This window comes from Pan troglodytes, chromosome 11 (genome assembly GCF_028858775.2).
Source record: "Pan troglodytes isolate AG18354 chromosome 11, NHGRI_mPanTro3-v2.0_pri, whole genome shotgun sequence".
NCBI lineage: Eukaryota > Metazoa > Chordata > Mammalia > Primates > Hominidae > Pan > Pan troglodytes.
The window spans coordinates 6,378,916-6,398,237 of NC_072409.2; the positions used below are offsets into that span (position 1 = coordinate 6,378,916).

Sequence of the window (19,322 nt, forward strand, 5' to 3'; positions counted from 1 at the left end):
ATCCTAGCTCACACATTGCCCTCAGTTGTCACAGCTCTTTGGTTTCCTTTAATCTGGAAGAATTTCTCAACCTTCATGTCTTTCGTGACACAGACATATATATATATGTAATTTTTTTTTTTTTTTTTGAGACTGAGTCTCGCTCTTGTTGCCCAGGCTGGAGTGCAATGACACAATCTTGGCTCACTGCAACCTCCACCTCCCAGGTTCAAGCAATTTTCCTGCCTCAGCCTCCCGAGTAGCTGGGATTACAGGTGCCCACCACCACGCCCAGTTAATTTTTTGTCTTTTTAGTAGAGACGGGGTTTCACCACATTGGCCAGGCTGGTCTCGAACTCCTGACTTCAAATGATCCACCCACCTTGGCCTCCCAAAGTGCTGGGATTACAGGCATGAGCCACCGTGTCTGGCCTGACACAGATATTTCTTGAAAAAGTATAGATCAGTCAGTTATTTTGTCACGTTTTTCAGTTTGAGTTCTATTGATGTCCTGATTAGATTCAGGTTATGCACTGCTGGCAAGAATATAATGGAGGTCATGTTGTGCTCTTTCCAGTGCATTGTATCAGGAGGTGCACAACATGTCCTGTCACTGGTGATGTTGACCTTGGCCTTTTGGTTAAGCTGGTGTCTGCCATGTTTCTCCACTGTGAAGTCACTATTAAGTCACTATCCATCCCCCCTTATTTTTACATTAATGAATTGTTTAAAATTTTTTGGTAAAATATACATAATATAAAATCAACCATTTTCACTGTTTTTAAGTGTCCAGTTCTGTGGCATTAAGTACAATCACATTGTTGTACGGCCATCACCACCATCCAGCTGTAAAACTTTTCCAAGTCTGTACTCTTTAAGTACAGACTTAAATATGGCCCTTTGCAATATTATGCTGAAATCTTCCTCTCTACAGCCTTCCTACAACTGGTTATTGTTATTGCCACTAGTTAACCAAGGAGGACTCTTGTCTTGGGTTGACATGAAGGTGAGTTGAAGGTCACAATCATGATCTACCTCCTGCTCTCCTCTTCTCTGCTCCAAGCTATGCAACCCCAGCTCCTCTAAGGAAAGAACATGAGGACTTGGGCAGGTTCCCTTTAGTAAAAAGATAATAAATTTTCAGAAACCTGTCTATAGCCAACAGGACAAAGGGACATTGAATTTTTCCATAAAGCCAGATTTGGCCAACATTTTGTTGGTTTTATTTAAATCCCAAACCTTCTCTTTCTTCCACAACCTCTATGCTATGTATGTTATTTTCAGAGGTGTGTGCTTCACTGTAAACCAGCCACCATTCTACTTTCTGTCTCTAACATTTTGACTACCCTAAACACCTCATATAAGTGGAGTCACACAGAATTTTGTCTTTTTGTGACTGGCTTATTTCACTTAGCATAATGTCTTCAAGTTTCCTCCAGGTAGCATATGTCAGAATTTTCTTGCTTAAGCCTGAAGAATTTTTCATTGTATGCCAGTATCACACTTTGTTTATTCATCAGTTTATGGACACTTGGGTTTCCCCTGCCTTTTGGCTATTTGGTGAATAATGCTGTTATGAACATGTGTACAAGTATTGAGTCCCTGCTTTCGCTTCTTTTGGGTATATGCCCAGAAGTGGAATCTCTGGATCATTATTTTCCTCTTCTTAATTAATAAGCATCTTGGGGGACGATACTTTGAAATTACCTAAAAAACCTGTTATTTTTCTGACACTTTCACCGACTAGTTTTAGCATCCATCGATTTCTATCTGAGTCATTTATTCTAATGGTTGTCAAATGGCAATTTTCTAATTCCATCACTCTTTCTGCATTTATGAGTTGGCATTCTGTTGGAAAGAAGAAACTTTCCTTCTCCCCGCTTTATTTATGAATATGGACTCATTTTATTGAATGGGCTATGTTCCTTTCCTTTTTACACTATTGCTCTGAGCAATTCTTTTCCCTATGATTCCCCAGAGTGCAAGTTTGGGGAAATGCGGGAACTTTCTGTATTTCTTTGTCAACATTAAGCAAATCGAGAGTGCAACCTGACTTCCCCAAGTTGAGAAAAATCACTTTCCTGCCCATGCATTAGTTTAGCTCAAGGGGAAACCCTTTTTCGAAAGTGCTTTCTGGGTAGCCCCGCGCGAACTGCATTTCCCAGAGGTCTTCGGAGATACGTCATCAGCGAGCGCGGCTTTTTGCTTGCGAAGCCGGCTTTGGAGAGCTGCTGTGGCGGCGGCAACATGGCGGACGTGATAAATGTCAGTGTGAACCTGGAGGCCTTTTCCCAGGCCATTAGTGCCATCCAGGCGCTGCGCTCCAGCGTGAGCAGGGTGTTCGACTGCCTGAAGGATGGGATGCGGAACAAGGAGACGCTGGAGGGCCGGGAGAAGGCCTTTATTGCGCACTTCCAGGACAACTTACATTCGGTCAACCGGGACCTCAAGTAGGTACCGGCTGAAAGGGCCGGGGTCGGGGACTGGCCCCGCTCCGACCCTGCCCCTACGTCGCTCGAGTCTTCCCAGGCAGGGGCTGTTCTCCGTTTCCCTTGGTCCCTGTTCTTTCTCTTCTTGTTCTCCAAGCCTCTGCCTGTCCCTCAGGGACATCTTAACACCATCCCCGCTTTCTCGTCTTGCTTCTCCTGGCCTCCTGGTCCTGTTTGTCTTCCGCCATCCTCGACCTCTTCTGTGGCGGTTCCATTCCTAACAAGGAGGCATGCTTTTCCCATGAACTTCCACTTCTCTGAGCTTGGCAGGTTTCTCACCTGTAGGCCCTCTGTGCCCCATCACGTCTGATCCGAATGTAGTAATAGTACAGACAGGACCTGGTCAGTCGGCTCCAAACCCAAGTGCACCCGATCTGATTAGCCCCAATTCCCCGGCCCTGAACTTGGACTTCATCAGTTCCACCACCACCCCCCACCCGCAACCACGACGGACAGGCCAGGCCTTGAGCTGTCTTCACCTTTTCCCCTAACCGCTCCCAAACCACCTGATCAGTTTCCTCACTCCCACTCCTGTGGGAGTTCCTTCCGCAGTAGAGACCTACTCTCTAATCTCTTAACCAGTTTAATTACTTATGCTTAACGCCCCTGCTTCTTAATTTGTAGTCTTTTAGGGTTAAGGATTCCACTTTTCCTCCTCTTCCTTACAAAGTACCTTCTTCACTTACACTTTTTAAGTGTTGTAAGAATTAAATGAGAGGATGTTTGTAAAGGGCCTGGCACATAGTAGGCACTTCTTGATTGCTTAGGTCCTGAACTTGCCTTCTCTTTTGTAAGAGAGTCAGTCCTTCCCAGGAAGGTTAGAATTTCAGGATTTTTGCCTTTTACTTCTCAGAACTGACCTGAGTAGGGGAAAGCATTTGGTGAGCTAGTCATCCTTTGATTTCTGGACTGGTTGGATTTTTGTTTTTTCAACTTGGTCTCCTTAGTAACCAGATGGAAAGAGGAGGTAAGATGGAGGAGGAGGAGGAGGAGGTGGCCAAATGATGGGTGCCTTTTTGTTTTCCCCCTAAGTAGTTGCCATAAATCACACACCCCTCCTCAACGCCCACATCCGCTTGCTGTTCTCTGGCACAGCGCCGAGCACCAGTTAATACTTTCCCTGCTTCAGTGGATGCACTGGCTATTCTTCCCTATCTTCTGTTTTCTTTCCATTTTCTCTCCGAGTTACTTCCCTTTGTAATGTTCAGGATATTATACCCCTTCACCATTTTAAATAGAAACTTAAAGAGTGCTGACATTATCCTTTTGCCTTCTTAAATCTTTGTACAGTAGTGCCAAGAAGAAGGTGGCTGATGATTCCAAAATGAATGTGGCATAAGAAGCTGTTCCTAGAGAGTCTTTTGTTGGCAGTTTGGGACTGGCCCCTCAGAACGTACTCCTGGAATGTGCTCTTGTTGGCTCGCTTTCCCAAGCTTCTCTAGGGTTTTCCTGCTAGACTGAAGTGTGTTTGTTTGACACAGCCACCTCGGTGGTGTCTTCCCATTCCGTTTGTTTATTTTATCCCTTCTTTGTTTTGTTAAGTTTTACCATCTGTGAAGCATCATGTACAAATCTATCCCTATGTGAATGATAAATAATCACCATTTATTCAGGTACTTGCTGTTCTGCCAAGTGTAATGATCTGCACGTGGGTCTGAAAACTCTTAGTGAGAGGCAGTGTTATACCACATTTCAAAATTCCACAAAGTTTTCTCCCCACTGCAGGGATGAATTTGAGTTGTTAATTTCTGATTATGGGGGTCTTATTGATTCTACTGCCCTTACCTTTTTTTTCCTCCTTTGGAATGGCACCAGAAGCTCTGTTTTAAAGTCAGATAAACTCTCATTTAGGGTTTTTTTTTTTTTTAAGTGTCCCAAGTATTTTTTAACCTTTCAAAAAGTATTTCTTCTTAAGGGACTTCTGATGGGTGGTTTGAAGAGCAGTCTTTGATCCTGGGGGCTGGCTTTACCCTGGAGTGTAAATGGGCTTAGGTTTATTTGCCTTGTCTCTTTGCTTTTCAGTGAGCTGGAACGTCTGAGCAATCTGGTAGGCAAGCCATCTGAGAACCATCCTCTTCATAACAGTGGGCTGTTAAGCCTGGATCCTGTGCAGGACAAAACTCCTCTCTATAGTCAACTCCTTCAAGCATATAAGTGGTCAAACAAGGTAAGGGAGATATAATAAACGGAGCTAATATATGGAAAGCCAAGTTTTCTTATATTCCATACATGCAGAAAGCAAGAGTAAGTTTTTATTGCTTTTTATGTTCTTGATTCAGCATGGGGTTATAGAGTTGGAAGTTGTAGAATTTTTCTGTAACCTATTTTGTAGTCCTTTGAAGTCTTTGGGGATTCATGATGCTCAGGTGATTACATATTAAAAATTCTAACTCAGGTGTATTTAACCTGGAGACTGGGTATAGGGAGCAACTCTTATGAACCCCTTAAAATTATATGCAGTATGTTGTGGTATGTGCATGTATATCTAGGGAAGGCTTCCTAGCTTTCGTCATGTTCGCAGAGGAATCTGTGGCCCCCAGGAGTTGTCTAAGTGTTTAGCTGCGCACATTATGTTCTTGTATTGTCTTTTCCTCTGTCACAGATGGATGAGCATCACTAGAATACCGTTTGTTAGATGACTCTCTAATTACTTAGATGCCACCTCAGGGAGATTGATCTTAACATGCTCTGTAGAGTTTGATATTCATGGTTTCTTTCAGCAGGCAGGCCTGTGGCAGAGACCCTAGGACAGCTGTAAGTGGCAAACTAAACTGTAGCTGAAAAATAACAGAAACAATTAGGCTCATGAATCTGGAAACGGTTCGTTTGTTTACTAACAAGTTCCTTTTGTTTGGGTGCTATGTGGTGTGGCATGCATGTGTGTATGGGCTTTTTTTGTTGATTGGGAACTAGAATATATATTTTAGGAATGATTTTGGAAGCTTTTTTATTATACTGTGCTGCCTCTTTGAATAATTGTTGTTAGAATTGTTGGTTGTTTAACTGTATGCAGGGTTGTGCCCCCTCCAGTAATCCATTGTCATTTTCCTCTTTTCTGTGGTTTTTTTTCCCCTTAGATCTTGGGTAAGAGCTAAACCTTGAGAGTTTTTCTGGTGTGCAGAATTTTTTCTTTGAATTTCTCTTTGAGGGTGTTTTAGTATTCTTTGGTTTGAAGTGGAACCGTGGGAGCTGCATTTGTGATTCAGGAAGGTGATTTATCATGGGTTACTAAAGAAAGAACTTGAACCTTGAATGCATACATTTAGCCTGTAAGGCCTTTCCCCAAAACTCTGGACTGCCAGTGACAGAAACCTAGCTGGGTCTAGATTTAGCCAAAAAAAAAAAAAAAAAAAAAAAGGCATGGGGGCCTTCATTGGTTCAAGGAACTAAAATGTTCAGGGAGTTACTTCTCTGTGGCTGAACTCAGGAGGATCAGGGTGCTTGGGTGGGTGGCAGGAACATCACTCTCCTGCCCTCTCTAGGACTGCTTTCCTTTGTTGTCCCGATGCTCTCCAAGGGATAAAAAACATGGCTCAGCAGTTGTGGATATACATAGTTCTTATACCTGGTGACCTCCCAGTGTCCATGTCAGGCTCTGAAAAAGGATTCTGGCCCAAACTTGATAGGTGCCCTCTGAGATGATTCACTGCACCTGTGGGTGGGATCCTCAGCTCAGAGCACCTGAAACACAGGAAATGGGGTTCCTTGGAGTTGGGAGAGAGGGAATTCCCAGAAGGGATGGATGCAGGGCAGATGGAGAAATCACAGATGTCTGTTGCAGTTTTTTAGGCCAGACGTGGGACTGTTCCAGCTCTACACAGATAGGTGTTTGGGAAAGGAAGCCATGTTGATGTATCCCATGGGTAAAGTTCTCAAAATAGGCTACAGTGACAAGGGCTATTCAGTGGTGAGAAGATTCAGGCTGATCTCAAAACCATGAGTGAGTGGGACATTTCGTGGAAATGACTAGTCTTACATTGAAGTGATGACACTGAACTTTTGAATGAAGGTAGTTTAATCACTGAATTGTTCTACTATTAGAAGTTCCTACTTCAACCCCTACCCTTGCCCCACAGTGGAAAATAGGTTGTATTGAGGAAAAGAAATGTTATGTATGTGGAACTTCTTGTGCTGGAAATGCTACAGGTTAAAAATATCTGTATGCATTTATCCCAGATTATAAATCTCATATGAGCAATGTGAGGAGGTGTCGAGGTTGTAGCCATGTCCCCGGCCTGCTGAGGTTAAGCATCTGTAAAAGAACCATTTTCTTTCACCAGCACAAGAGAACAGTTAAGAGACTCAGCCCCTTATTTTAGAGGTGCGCAAACTGAGGCCCAGTAAACTGACCTGTTTATAGCTCCCCAAGCTAGACCAGAATTTGGGTTTCCTGACCTGGTTCAATGTTCTTTCCTCTAAAACTTGATGTTTTAGTCCAGTTTTGCTTAAGGTTTTCAACTGTAGAAAACAATTTTTTTCCCCATTTACTTGCATCCTGGAAACAATTCACATTATATTTTATTCATGAGACTGTATGTATTTTTCTAATTTTTAGTGATTTATCAAAGGGTGGAGATGGCAAATACATGGTACATGGATTCTTAACCTATTGCTTTTTCTAGGGCAGACATCACTAATCAACCATTGCATTCTTTCCTGCTGAGGCTGTGTGTATGTTGGCTTAGAATCCTTGTAACTCTCTGTTCTGGCGCTAGGCAGCCACTGCCAGTTATTCAGAGGAGGGCGGCAAGGAAAACATGTTTTTTATTTCTGTTATAGCAGATAATGTCCTATGTGACTATTACTTATTTATACCTTACCTTTTTCTAGAAGGGATTTAAAGTAGATTATAAGAATACACAAAACCCTGAAAGAAAAGAGGGAGAACAAGGATGAGGATGCCTATATACATTTCTTTAATAAACACAAAAAGTAGCCTCAAGAAATAAGCCAGTACTCTAATTTCCAGCTGGGGACATGGAAGAAGCAAACAATTAATTATATGTGTTTATCTTGCCTTTCCTACAAATGAAAAGAGCTTTTTAATTGGTAAAGCTTTCATCATTCATCATTTTACCCTCAAAGAATTTAAACCAGTAAGTGCGTTAATGGGTTAAGTGAAGTTTGGGGTAACTTGCCAATGTCAGCTCTATGCACTATTGGCTAAGAATTGAAGGACATATGAGAAAGGCTTTGATACCCATCCATTATGAGATGAACTTTCTGTTTTATGTGCTGTTGGCCATAGAAAAGCCTTGTTCATGCCTAATGACTAATTATTTTCTTTAGGGGATTTTGTAATTTTTGTAAAGTCAGTTGGAATATTAATTACATGGTACTTGGCATAATTGTTAGAATAACATGTTTAAAAATGAATCCCATCTAATGGAATGATGTTAAATTGCTGTGAGCAGCACTTTTCCTGTACTGAATTGGGGAAAGAATTTAGCTTTTCACTATTATGCACCTATAGATAATTGTTGTGAGAAGGATGACAAGCTCTCTTGACTAGGGCAAAAAATAATTGGCATCAACGCTGTCCTTGCTATAAAATAGTCAATGTAGACTTGATAGTGCTTATTATGTTCAGAGATGCTGAGAGTTAACCTGAACTTATTCTGAAGGTCCCCTTTTGAAGGTTTCTGGCATCCTGTCACCAGGCTTTTATTTCTGGCTTTGATTTTTTTCATTTGTTTATGGCAGAAGGCTACTTGTATATTTGCCTGGAAAAGCAGACTAAGACGTCCGCCTTTCCCTGGCAACATCTGAAGCTGCAAAGACCCCAGAAGTGTCACTTTTTACTGGGCTTGGAAAATGGGCCCAGAGCAAGGTGCTGCTGCTACCTTTTTTTTTTTTTCACGTTTGATTTTTTTTTTTTATTACAGAAAGAGCAACTTTCTATTCCAAGAATATTCCATTGGAAAGTCTGAAGACATTTCCTCCCTCCTGCCCTCCTGAACTGTTCTTATTAGAATCCAGTTGCTTAATGACTAAGTTACTGTAAAGTTCACCTCTCACATCTATCTCTGAAGGTGCTCTTTTCTGTTTTTGCATCATGGCACTAACAGGGTTGGAATCGTTTTACATTGCAACGCAGAGCCTTTCCTTTAGGGACTCTGTCCTCTATTAAGGGTAAACTATAAGGCTCAGGGGAGAGGCACCATGTCCATCTTGTTCCTTGCTGGGAGTCCCCAGCAACTAGCAAGGCGCCTGGTACACTGTAATCATTCAGTGAAGATTCACTGAGAGAATGAAAGAATAAATGAATCGAAGCATTTTCTGTTGAATTTTTAATTGACAACCCCTTTTGTGGTTTGCTTGCTTGTATTTTTGATGAAGTACAATGAGGGCATTTCCATTTTCAGCCATTACTGAGAAAGCCAGTTGTGGTGCTTGGGTGGGAGGAAATTTGGAGATCTTATGATGGAGGCCAGGGCTGGGGGTCATTTGGAAGGCCAAGGTGAGGTCATTGGGTGAACCAATGATAAGCTCTTTGAAGGCTGATTGTAGCAGTTTTATCCACATCATCTGTCACCTGGTGTGCCCTTCTAATGGGACTTGGTGGAAGTTTTTTGGAGTTGCCTGAGTCAGGCTAATTTGAGCTGCTGCACCTGATGTCAGGTGTTCTGTGGCAGCTGTCATTTTGGCAGCAGTGTGAAAACTGTCTGGGAAGAGGAGAGTCAATTCCACCAGCCTCTTAGGGTTATCCTACTTTGTGAGTTACCTATAACCGATTTCTACTTGTGTTTTCCTTCCCACCAGGCCCACCCCTGACTCATTCTTCTCTCCATATAGCTGCTACATGTTCAGGGAATACAGATTCCTTCAGAATATAATAGGAGAGAAAATCACTTAAATGCCTCTCACAATTTAATCATCATGACTTTAGGATTGAGCACCCTTCTGGATTGTCCTTTTATTAGCAAAGGTGTTCTTTCACCCAAATCTAACCTTCGTAGCACCCCATCACTCAAAATGAACTTGCTAGCGTAGTGAGTTTGGCTGTAGTATAGACTGCCCTGGTTAGCCTTGAACCCTACACCCTCCTCCTCCCTCCCCACCTGCAAACCCTGGATACCGTGGGAGCCATTGTGAAAAGAACAGTCAACCAGAGAAAACAATGAAATACAGCCAGTCTCCTGGACAGCAAGATACATGGCAGGATTCAGAAGTCAAGGAAGGTATAACAAAAATATAAAAACTTAGATGTAAGTTCTGGAGTCAAGACTACCTGAGTTCTGATCCAGCTCTGTGCTTATGCTTGAGCTCACAACCCTTGATACAAGGGAAAAAAATCTTTTTGAGTATCAGTTTCCTCATCTGTAGAATGGGGATAATACTAGTATTTGGATCATAGGGTTGAAGCGAAGATTGAGATAATGCACATCAAATGTCTTAGGGTAACTCACACATAGTAAGTGCTAAGTAAATGGTAGTTATAATGACCAGGCATCGTGATAGTACACGTGTGTACTCATTTATGGAACGTGTGTTACTTGTACGCATGTGTACTCATGGAGTGCGTGTTACTCATATGCATGTGTACTCATTTATGGGGTGTGTGTTACGCATGTGCCTGTGTGCTCGTTCACGGGGTGCGTGTTGTGCATACACGTGTGTGCTCATTTATGGGGCGTGCGTTACTTCTGTACCTGTGTACTCATGGATTGCGTGTTACTCATATGCCTCTGTACTCATTTATGGGGTGTGTGTTACTCATATGCTTGTGTGCTCGTCCATGGGGCGTGTGTTATGCATGTGTGTGTGTGTGCTTGTTCATGGGGTATGTGTATGTGTGTACTCACTTATGGGGCGTGCATTACTCGTATGCATGTGTGCTCGTTCATGGACGTGCATTACCCATATGGACATGTGTTACTCGTATGCATGTGTGCTCATTCATGGACGTGCGTTACTCGTATACATGTGTGCTTGTTCATGGACGCGTGTTACTCATATACACGTGTGCTCATTCATGAGGCACGGGTTACTCATGCGTGTGTTCGTTCATGAGGTGTGGGTTACTTGTATGCATGTGCTCGTTCATGGGGCACAGGTTCATGGGATACGGGTTACTTGTGTGCTTGGTGTGCTCATTCATGGGGTGTGTGTTACTCGCATGTGTGTGTGCTCATGGAGTGAGTGTTACTCGTACACGTATGGACTTATTTGTGCGGTGTGTGTTACTCGTGTGTGTGCTCATTTATGAGGCACCTGTTATTCATGTGCGTGTGTGCTCGTTCATGGGGTGTGCGTTACTCATGTGTGTGTGCTCATTTATGGGGTGCATGTTACACGTATGTGTGTGTGCTCATTCATGGGACGCCTCTTTCTCGTGTGTGTGCTCGTTTATGGGGCGTGTGTACTCGTTTATCAAGTGGCAGTGTTGCTCGGTGGTTCAGAGCGTAGGCTCCAGAGCCTGACCACTCTGGCTCACATGCTGTGTTACCTGACAGCTGTGAGGCTAACCTCTCTGTGCTTCAGTGCTGTATTCTCTAAGGTGGGAATGATAATTGTACCCACCTCAGAAAGGTGTTATGAGGACAAAATGAGGTGATACAAGTAAAGCACTTAAGCTAGCACAGAGTCAGTACTCTCCAGTGGCTGCTATTATTGTCTTAAGACGATGCTGAGGACAGGTTCCAGGCAGTGGTGGCCCATCTTCCAGTGGCTTCTGCTCCCTCACCAGGCCTCCCACACCTGACTTTGCTATTCTCCTGAAGTTCTTCACATTGGAGATTCTGTTGAATAATCAGCACCTTTTCCAGTGAGACAGCAATTCACACATTAATATGAATTAGTGTGTGTGGGGCAGTTCTTTCCTCACAGAACCTGGGGGTGGAGGTAAGGGACTGGGGGTTTGATGGGGGGTGTGGGAGTCGAGGGGCAAAGGCAGGGCGAGGATCTTGGGGACAAACCACAGGAGTGGTGAGAGGACCATGGAGAGGAGGTGAGAAGGGCATATTCTGCCCCAGGCAGATATTTGTGCACACCAAAGGGGACTCTTCTCATCTTGGTACTCAGTAAGAGCTAGGAAATCAGATCTGTTTTATAGTCCTCTTACCTGGTGGGAAAAGTCTTGTGGGCCAGTCTGGGATTTTTAGCCTTTTTTTGAGACAGGGTCTTGCTGTGTTGCCCAGGCTGGAGTGCAGTGGCACAGTCATGGTTCACTGCAGCTTCAGCCTTATGGGCTCAAGAGGTCTTCCTGCATCAGCCCCCCAAGTAGCAGGGACTACAAGCATGCACACCCACGCCCAGCTAATTTTTAAATTTTTTGTAGAGATGGGGGTCTCACTATGTCGCCCAGGCTGGTTTCAAACTCCTAGGTTCAAGCCATCCTCCTGCCTTGGCCTCCCAAAGTGCTGGGATTACAGGCATGAGCCACCATGCTTGGCAAGCCCTGTTTCTTTAGGACAATATCTGAACACAAAGGCTAATTTACAACTTTTGGATTCTCTCCAGGTTGTAAACTGGGTGCTTGTTATCAGCAGGGCTCTGGAGTCAGACTTTATAGGGTTTGAATCCTTATCCCCCTTTTCCCAGCTTTCTAATTTGGGACGAGTGGCAGAACGTGTCTTTGCCTCAGCCTCCTCATCTGTTCAATGTGGATAACAGTAGCTTCCACCTTCTGGGGCTGTCGTGGGGACTAAGGCATTGAGCACATTTGAGGGACCTAGGCCGGTGCCCAGTGTGGCGCGCTTGCGGCGACTGTCCTTTATTCTTGCTCATTTTAATATGAACGGTGAAGCTGCGCCTGGCGGTGTGCAATCAGGAGAACTCTGGACAGAGCATTCTAGAGAGCACTGTTCAGTCTCGGCCTTCCACTGTCCTGCTATGTGGCCTCCTGCCAGTGGCTTTCCCCCACTGGCTTCCACCTTCCTCATCGGTAGGATGAAGGGTTGGGCTGGGTGATCTCTTCATTCCCTTCCAGCTCTGCCCTGGAGAGGTTCATTGGAGTCATCATTGCATTTCTGTGGTCGTGGAAACAAAATTGTAATCCGAGGAATGGAGAGTATTTCCACATCTTCAGCTCTAGTCCAGTAATGTTTCTGAGGTACACACAGCCTTTGTGTATGCTCCAGAGCATCTCAGAATATCCCAGAGTGGAGCAGCAGCCCCCAGGGACTTTAGTGGAAAATTACCTTGCAAAGGTTCTGCAGACAGCATTCGCCTCTTGTGACACACCACAGGTAAATATTACTGAAAATCAAGCCATGCCCCTATCATTCTAAACGGTTTCTATCCCAAGGCTTTGGCCCAATTCCATGTCTTTATGTTCTACTTATTAGTTGTGGTTTCTGAAAATAGTCACTTTATTGTTGCCTAGAATCAGGTTTGTGACTCCCTCATTCTTTTCTGTAAAAGAGCAGGAACTGTCTTTGGAAGCCTCACTGGCCGGCCCCAGGGAGGCTGCAGAGGCTGCTGGACGTGTGTCAACTTGCCCTCTGGGAGCCACTGGCCGTGGGGACTCATGTTGATACCCTGCTTGACTCTCTTCCATCAGCCTTTTCTGGGATGATCAGGTTTGTGTGGTTTGTCCAGAGCCTTCTGTACATTGTAACCAGAGCCTACGAAGGGCATTTCCTCTTCTCTTCCAGGAATGTTGAGTAGAAAGGAAATTGTCTCTGTCATTTGTCCTTATGCAAAATTGCACATTGGTGGTGGGAAGGAAGCATATCATTACATGTACAGAAGCCTCCCGTTTTCTTGTCTTCTCTCTTCATGGTGGTTTGGTTTGGGAGAAGGCCGCTGGGTTATTAGTGCTTCTCTCCCTTCTCTGGGCCATCTTATCTGTTCTGTGGCTTCACTTGCCAGCCACACACAATGACATCTAACTCCATCACCAGGCTGGCTCCCTCCCTCGACATCCAGACCCATGTATCAAAGGGCCCAGCTGGACAGCTGCTCTTGGAGACTCACAGGCCTCTCAGACTGAAGCAGTCCAGAACTGAAATCCTCACCCCCACCACCAACCTGCTTCTCGTGGTGGGATGCCTTAGCCAGCCACCTACCCAGATCCCTGGGTGTCATCCGTCGCTTCTGCCTGTCCCTCACACCCTCTGACAGATCTATTGATTTCCCTTCTTCACAGCCTCTCAGCTCTTCCCTCTCCATCTTGACTGCTGCTGCCTCTCCCCGGGCCTCCATTATTGCTCAGGGCAATGCCGCAGCCTTCCCACTGGTTTCTGGCCTGTAGTCTACCCTTTCTAATCTATTTTCCACTCTGCAGCTCTCGAGGGATCTTTAAAATGTAGAGATCTGATTTTGTCACTCTTCGGCGATTTCCTCCCTCTCTCTCAGGATGAATTCCAGCTCCCTTGCTGGCACTTGGAGGCTTTCTAGCAATAGTACACGGGAGCCCAAGTCCTTTGGCCGGCTTACCTAGCCTCAGTTTCCTCATCTGTAAAATGCCACGAGTAGTCCTGCCTCTTAGGGTAGCAGTGAGGATGACGTGAATACTGCATGCGAGTGTGTGGCCCGGGGGAGTCTCTGTACATGACCTGTTGACCGTTAGCAGCCCCAGCACAGGCCCGTTGTTGTCGTCATGGTCTAGCACCACTTGTTCTTCTAGCATGTTTCCTCCCCCCTTTTTGCGAGGGGAAGAAACCCTTTTTATTATGAAAACTTTTTATTATGGAAAATTTCAAATATACACAAAAGTGAGAGAATAATGACCTAGCTTCAACTATTACGAACATTTTGGGCCGAGGTGGGCGGATCACAAGGTCAGGAGATGGAGACCATGCTGGCTAACATGGTGAAACCCTGTCTCTACTAAAAAATACAAAAAATTAGCCAAGCGTAGTGGCGGGTGCCTATAGTCCCAGCTACTGGGGAGGCTGAGGCAGGAGAATGGCGTGAACCCGGGAGGCGGGGCTTGCAGTGAGCCGAGATCACACCACTGCGCTCCAGCCTGGGCGACAGAGCAAGACTCCGTCTCAAAACAACAACAACAACAACAAAAAGAACATTTTGCTAAATTTGTTGCATGCTTGCTTGCTTTTTTGGTGGGGGGGCGAGGACTGGAGTCCATATGTGAAAATGGAGCCCAGACATCCTGCATTTTGTCTATGGAGACTTTGGTGCACAGCTTCCTCTCTCCCCACGTTCCCTGCTCTTCTTCTTTTTGCCACTTCTAGTCTACAGAAGTAATTGTCGTTCCCCAAGGGGCCATCATCTCTTCGTCTTGGGGCCTTTGCACTTGTTCTTCCTCCTCCTTTCTTTCTGTGGAAAACTCTTAGTCATTCAGGTCTCAGCTTAGTTGTTAAACATCTCTGGGAAGCAAGGCTTTGAGATGCATCCAAATTAGGTGCTCCCTGTGTTTACCCCATGATTGCCTTTACTTGTCTGTTTTCCCTGCAAGATGACCTGTATTAGCCCTGAGACTTTGGGCCAGTTACCTGACACCTGCTGGACTGTGAAATGGGCATGGCGCTGATCTCACAGGGCTGTTCTAAGCATCTAACTGGAAACTGTATATCAAGTTTCTAGTTCAGCGTTGGACACACAGTGGCATTTAATAAATGGTAATTATTGGTATTAACGATTTCTAAGTGTGCAATAAAACAGTATTTGAATGGAGTGAAATTGGAGCCTCTGAGTCTCTTCCTCGGTCATTTTTAGATTGTGGTTTCTTTTCCTTCTGAATCTGCCTCTGTTTGCATCACCTTAACTTTTTCAGATTTTGGTTGTGGCTGTTGTCAGGTGCAGGAGCACTGAGAGGCAGGAGGCCTGGGAGTGAGTGCCAGGAGGCTTCTTCTCCAATTCTTTGGCTGCTATGTGCTTTTATTTTTATTTTTATTATTTTTTTCATTTTCTTTCTGGCAGTAGAAGATTCCCAAACTACGCTCTGTGCTAATCTTAGGGATCCTCTGCGCTGGCTCAGGACTTCTGGCCTGTGTGCGGGAGGGGAGCTGGGGCATCTGTTTTGCCTCCTGCTCACTGCACTTTTCTTTGGCTTCTGGAACTTGCTCTCTGCATTTCCTTTGCCGCAGTCACTTACTTGTTTTGGGAGGCACCAGCTCACCACAGTTTCTAGGGCTTGGTGAGGCCTGTTGCTGGGGCCAGTCCCTGGCCAGGGTCTTGGCTCAGCTTCTGCTTTTCCTTGCTGACTTCTCCAGGTGAAGGGAACTCCCTAAGACCCTCACATCACACTGGGGACGGTTTGCTCATCTAGTACTTGCTGGCAAGTCAAGAACTTTGTTGTCTTTTTATCACGTTGCCAAACTTGTTTCAACCCTGGGAATTGGAGGCTGTTTCTGAAGTCTCCTCCAGCCTCATCTGTGGCTGCTCTGCGAGATGCACCCTGGGTCAGCTGCAAGGAGCCTGCGGAGGTCAGCTATGCCCTGCTGCTCGCCATGCCTCCGCCTGGAATGCCTTGCACTTTTGCGAATGCATTCTTTCCTCCAGCCCTGATAAAGTGTCTCTTCGATGAAGACCAAGCAGAGCTTAGCTCAGCCGGCTTTGCCCCACAGCCTCTGGGCAGTCACGCTGACCACACTGCGGCTGCCTGCTCTATGGGTCTGGCCCCGTTCTCCAGGGTGGGGACTGGAGTCGTCTTGGCATGCCTGGCACTGAGTACAGAGCAGGCATGCAGTAATTGAGCACCACCTCTGCCATGTTTCCAAGCACACTCCAGGGACTGTATTTCCTTTGACTGTTAGGGGACCTTGGTGACCAGGTTGGGCATCACATCTCATTTGATAGAGAGTGACTTGTCCAAGGCCATGCTGCTAGCCCTCTAACGGGGACCAACAGTATTTGGCAGCTATAAAAGGGAATGTCAGCAGAATGTCCAGAAAAGCAGAGAGGTTTCTTCTACCATTGAGGCCCATTAAGGTACTGCCTTTTCCCCCGGGCGACACCCATCAGTGCAGCAGGACCAGTGGTCCGTCCATGAGACATACCAAAGGGAATCACTGGGGACAGGTGTGATCCACAGACAGCCATATGGGGCCCAGCCCGGGCCTGGACATAGCTTAGAGGAATTGCCTTGACCTTTATGAGGAAGGCAGCTGCAGGCCTCTCAGATTCGGGAGTGGCAGGCACCCTTGTGTGCGTTAAGCTCTAGATACGGTAAGTTGGGATCTGAGCAACTCACTGGCATCTTTGCGGGGTGTCTCATGAAAGAGAAAGGTACTGCCCAGGAGCCCCTTACTGGGGTGGGAGGGGGCACAAAAGAATGACTGTGTCAAGACAGGCACCACCCCTGCACCTTTTTGTTTGTTTTAAACAGGAATCGTACTTGGTCACCCATTGGGTTCATAAGTTGAGATGCCCGCCGCTCTTCTCCTTTCCCTGTTTGCGTGTGTCTGTGTGTTTCAGCACTGGAGGGTTATGGTAGACCACTGTTATTTTTAGTCAGTAGGCTTCACTGGTTATTGATTACTTATCAGTAGTTCCCACCACTGTGCATTCTGGTCTTAGCCCTCTCTTGATGCCGCTATATGTGTTAAATTTTGAAGGATGAGAATCTGTAGATTTTGAATGTGTGTATGCATTAACGTGTGAGAAAATGGTCGCACTTGCTACCAGTGTGCTAATTCTTAATCATTTCCAAACTGTGTTTTTGGGTAGTGTGCTTTTTGCTAGGAAATATCCAGTCCATCCAGTCTATATGCATTTATTGAGCACCTCTATATTCCAGTTGCTGTTCTACACACAGTGAATGAAGCCAGTAATTCCCTACCTTCCTGGTCGACAGAGGACTAAAGTGCCCAAAGCACCTGGTTTTAGTAATAATTTCTGGCCCTACTGCTTGTCTTTTTTATTTTTATTTTTTTCTTAACCAGTGGCCTTAAATGCCTCAGCTTACCAGTCCCTACTGTCAGAAAGGAACATGACAGAGTGCCGGGTGACTTAAATTGGCAAATGTAACTTATCTAAAGCAGTGTCTGAACATGAAGGAAATTTTGTCTTGCTATCCTGGTGTCTTAAATATCACCCAGTTTTTATAGTATGGTGCATTTTAATTCTGCTTCACACATAATGCAAATGTATTGTTAGCGATATACCATTTTCTGGCTTATTTGCCTTTGGCATGGCACCAGTTTCCCTTATCCTTTTCTAGCCTAAGGCTGTGCTCTCTTTAAGGGATTCTCATTGATTGGAAGAGAACACTATATATCTTACATTTGTGGCCCGTGGAGGAAAGGCAACCACTCAATTAGCTTTAGGGTTCCATCGACCTCAGATGTGACTCAGTTGGTCTGTTTCTATCATGAGATAACTTTCTACATGTTCTTTGAGATATGTATTGGTGACTCTGTAGCAAAGAAGCTACATATTTGTTATTCCTTGTATTTCGGACTGGGTCTGTTTACATCTCCTCTAGATCCCCGAAGGCCGATTTTGCCCGTGCATGAGACCGGCCTTATTCCCTGACTTCAGCACCTCCTCCGGGTATGCTGGGTTCCCGGATGCTCTGTATTCTCTTGGTGTGTCCGATCACCCACCTGCTCTTCATCCAGTCATCCAATCATAGCAAGATTTATCTACCTTGCCATTTAAAGTCACACTTGGTATTCTGCATGTTTCCCAGAATTGAATGCATTGATTCAAACTACTACATCATCCATGTTGTTTGTGATGAGAATTGGAATCACCTGAGTTTCAAGATAGACTGAATTCTTGATGTCTTAGTGAGGAGAAAATGATGAAGTGACCATTGAAGAGCTTTGTTTAGCAACAAGGCGGAAGTGCGTTTTCCTTCCGGTGTCTCCATGATAGTTTCTGTGTGCTTTAGATCCTCTCCAAGTTTCTTCCACTTCACCTGCCAAATGGGTTTGAAGATACTCCTTTTTCCGGGTGGTGAATGCACCTAGCTCGGGCTGGCACATAGTAGGTGCCCAGTAGGTCTAAGTTTTTTGCTCATTACCCCAGGCTCCCATCTGCCATTTCCCCTGCCCCTGAACACTTGAGCGGTGGAGGTGTTCCTGCCTAACTAGATTCCCTTCACACTCAGTTTGGATAGCATCCATGCCAGCTCCAAATGCCTTTAAAGTGTTTAAGAAACTAGCAGAGGATTATGGAGGCCAACATTCCCCTATCCCTTGTTTTTCCCAGTCTAAAACAGAACAGTCCGTGTTAATTTTAATTGCTTGGATGAGCTCAAACATTGAGATTTTAATGCATTTTCACAGTAGCTCAGACAGCATAACCACATTATCCTGCTGGCAGTTGGTTGGAATCCTCGGCCAAAACGTTGTACTTGGGGACCTCAGCTCATAAAGCCAGAACGTGGTAATTTCCTAGTGAGATGTCTTGTGGGGAATGTTGCTTTTCCTGTTGAGACTTCCTCCAGATAGTGAAGTGTTGTCCTTCTCAGTCACGTAGTGATGGGTACGTACTGCTTTCAAGGAAGGTTTCAGAGCTCTTGGCTAGCTGAGGGGGTTTCTGGGGGAACTGCTTTATTCTTATGAGTTGCAAAATGGAAAAGGCCTATTATAGGCCTCCCATAAGCAACCCAGATGGGAACATTGTCACTGTCTGCAGCCTGGTGTGCTCTGGAAGGCACTTCCTAGTGACTGCATCTCCCATCTCCTCAGATGATACTAATGAATTTGCTGCTAACTGAATGAGCAAATACTCCCACCCTGTTTCAGGCCATCTTTTGTCACTAGGACACTTGCAACAGCTTCCTCACTGAGCCCTGTCTTACATCTGGTCCTTTTCCCACATAGTCAGAGTGACCTTTCAGAATGCAAGTTTGATCACGTAACTGTCTTGCTGAAAATGTATTGATGGCTGGGTGCAGTGGCTCACACCTGTAATCCCAGCACTTTGGGAAGCTGATGCTAAGGATAGCTTGAGCCCAGGAGTTCAAGACCAATCTCGGCAACATAGTGAGACTCC

At 45.2% G+C, this 19,322-nt stretch overlaps 1 protein-coding gene across 5 annotated transcripts in view; it reads left to right on the forward strand.

The window, feature by feature from the left end:
- The first annotated feature begins 2,165 nt into the window (after window positions 1-2,165).
- The window catches only part of MED27 (mediator complex subunit 27), a 217,687-nt gene continuing 200,530 nt past the window's right edge, over window positions 2,166-19,322 (forward strand). For 4 of the 5 annotated variants that reach the window (XR_010148555.1, XR_010148556.1, XM_054659203.2 and 1 more), the window contains exons 1-2: window positions 2,169-2,429; window positions 4,491-4,635. Coding sequence is in view for 3 of the 5 variants with exons in the window: in XM_054659203.2 (XP_054515178.1) it covers window positions 2,227-2,429; window positions 4,491-4,635 (348 nt within the window). In the remaining 2 variants the exon portion in view is untranslated. Of the gene's footprint in view, window positions 2,430-4,490; window positions 4,636-19,322 lie in introns of all 5 variants that reach the window. The other variant, XM_016961905.3, reaches the window with a different exon arrangement.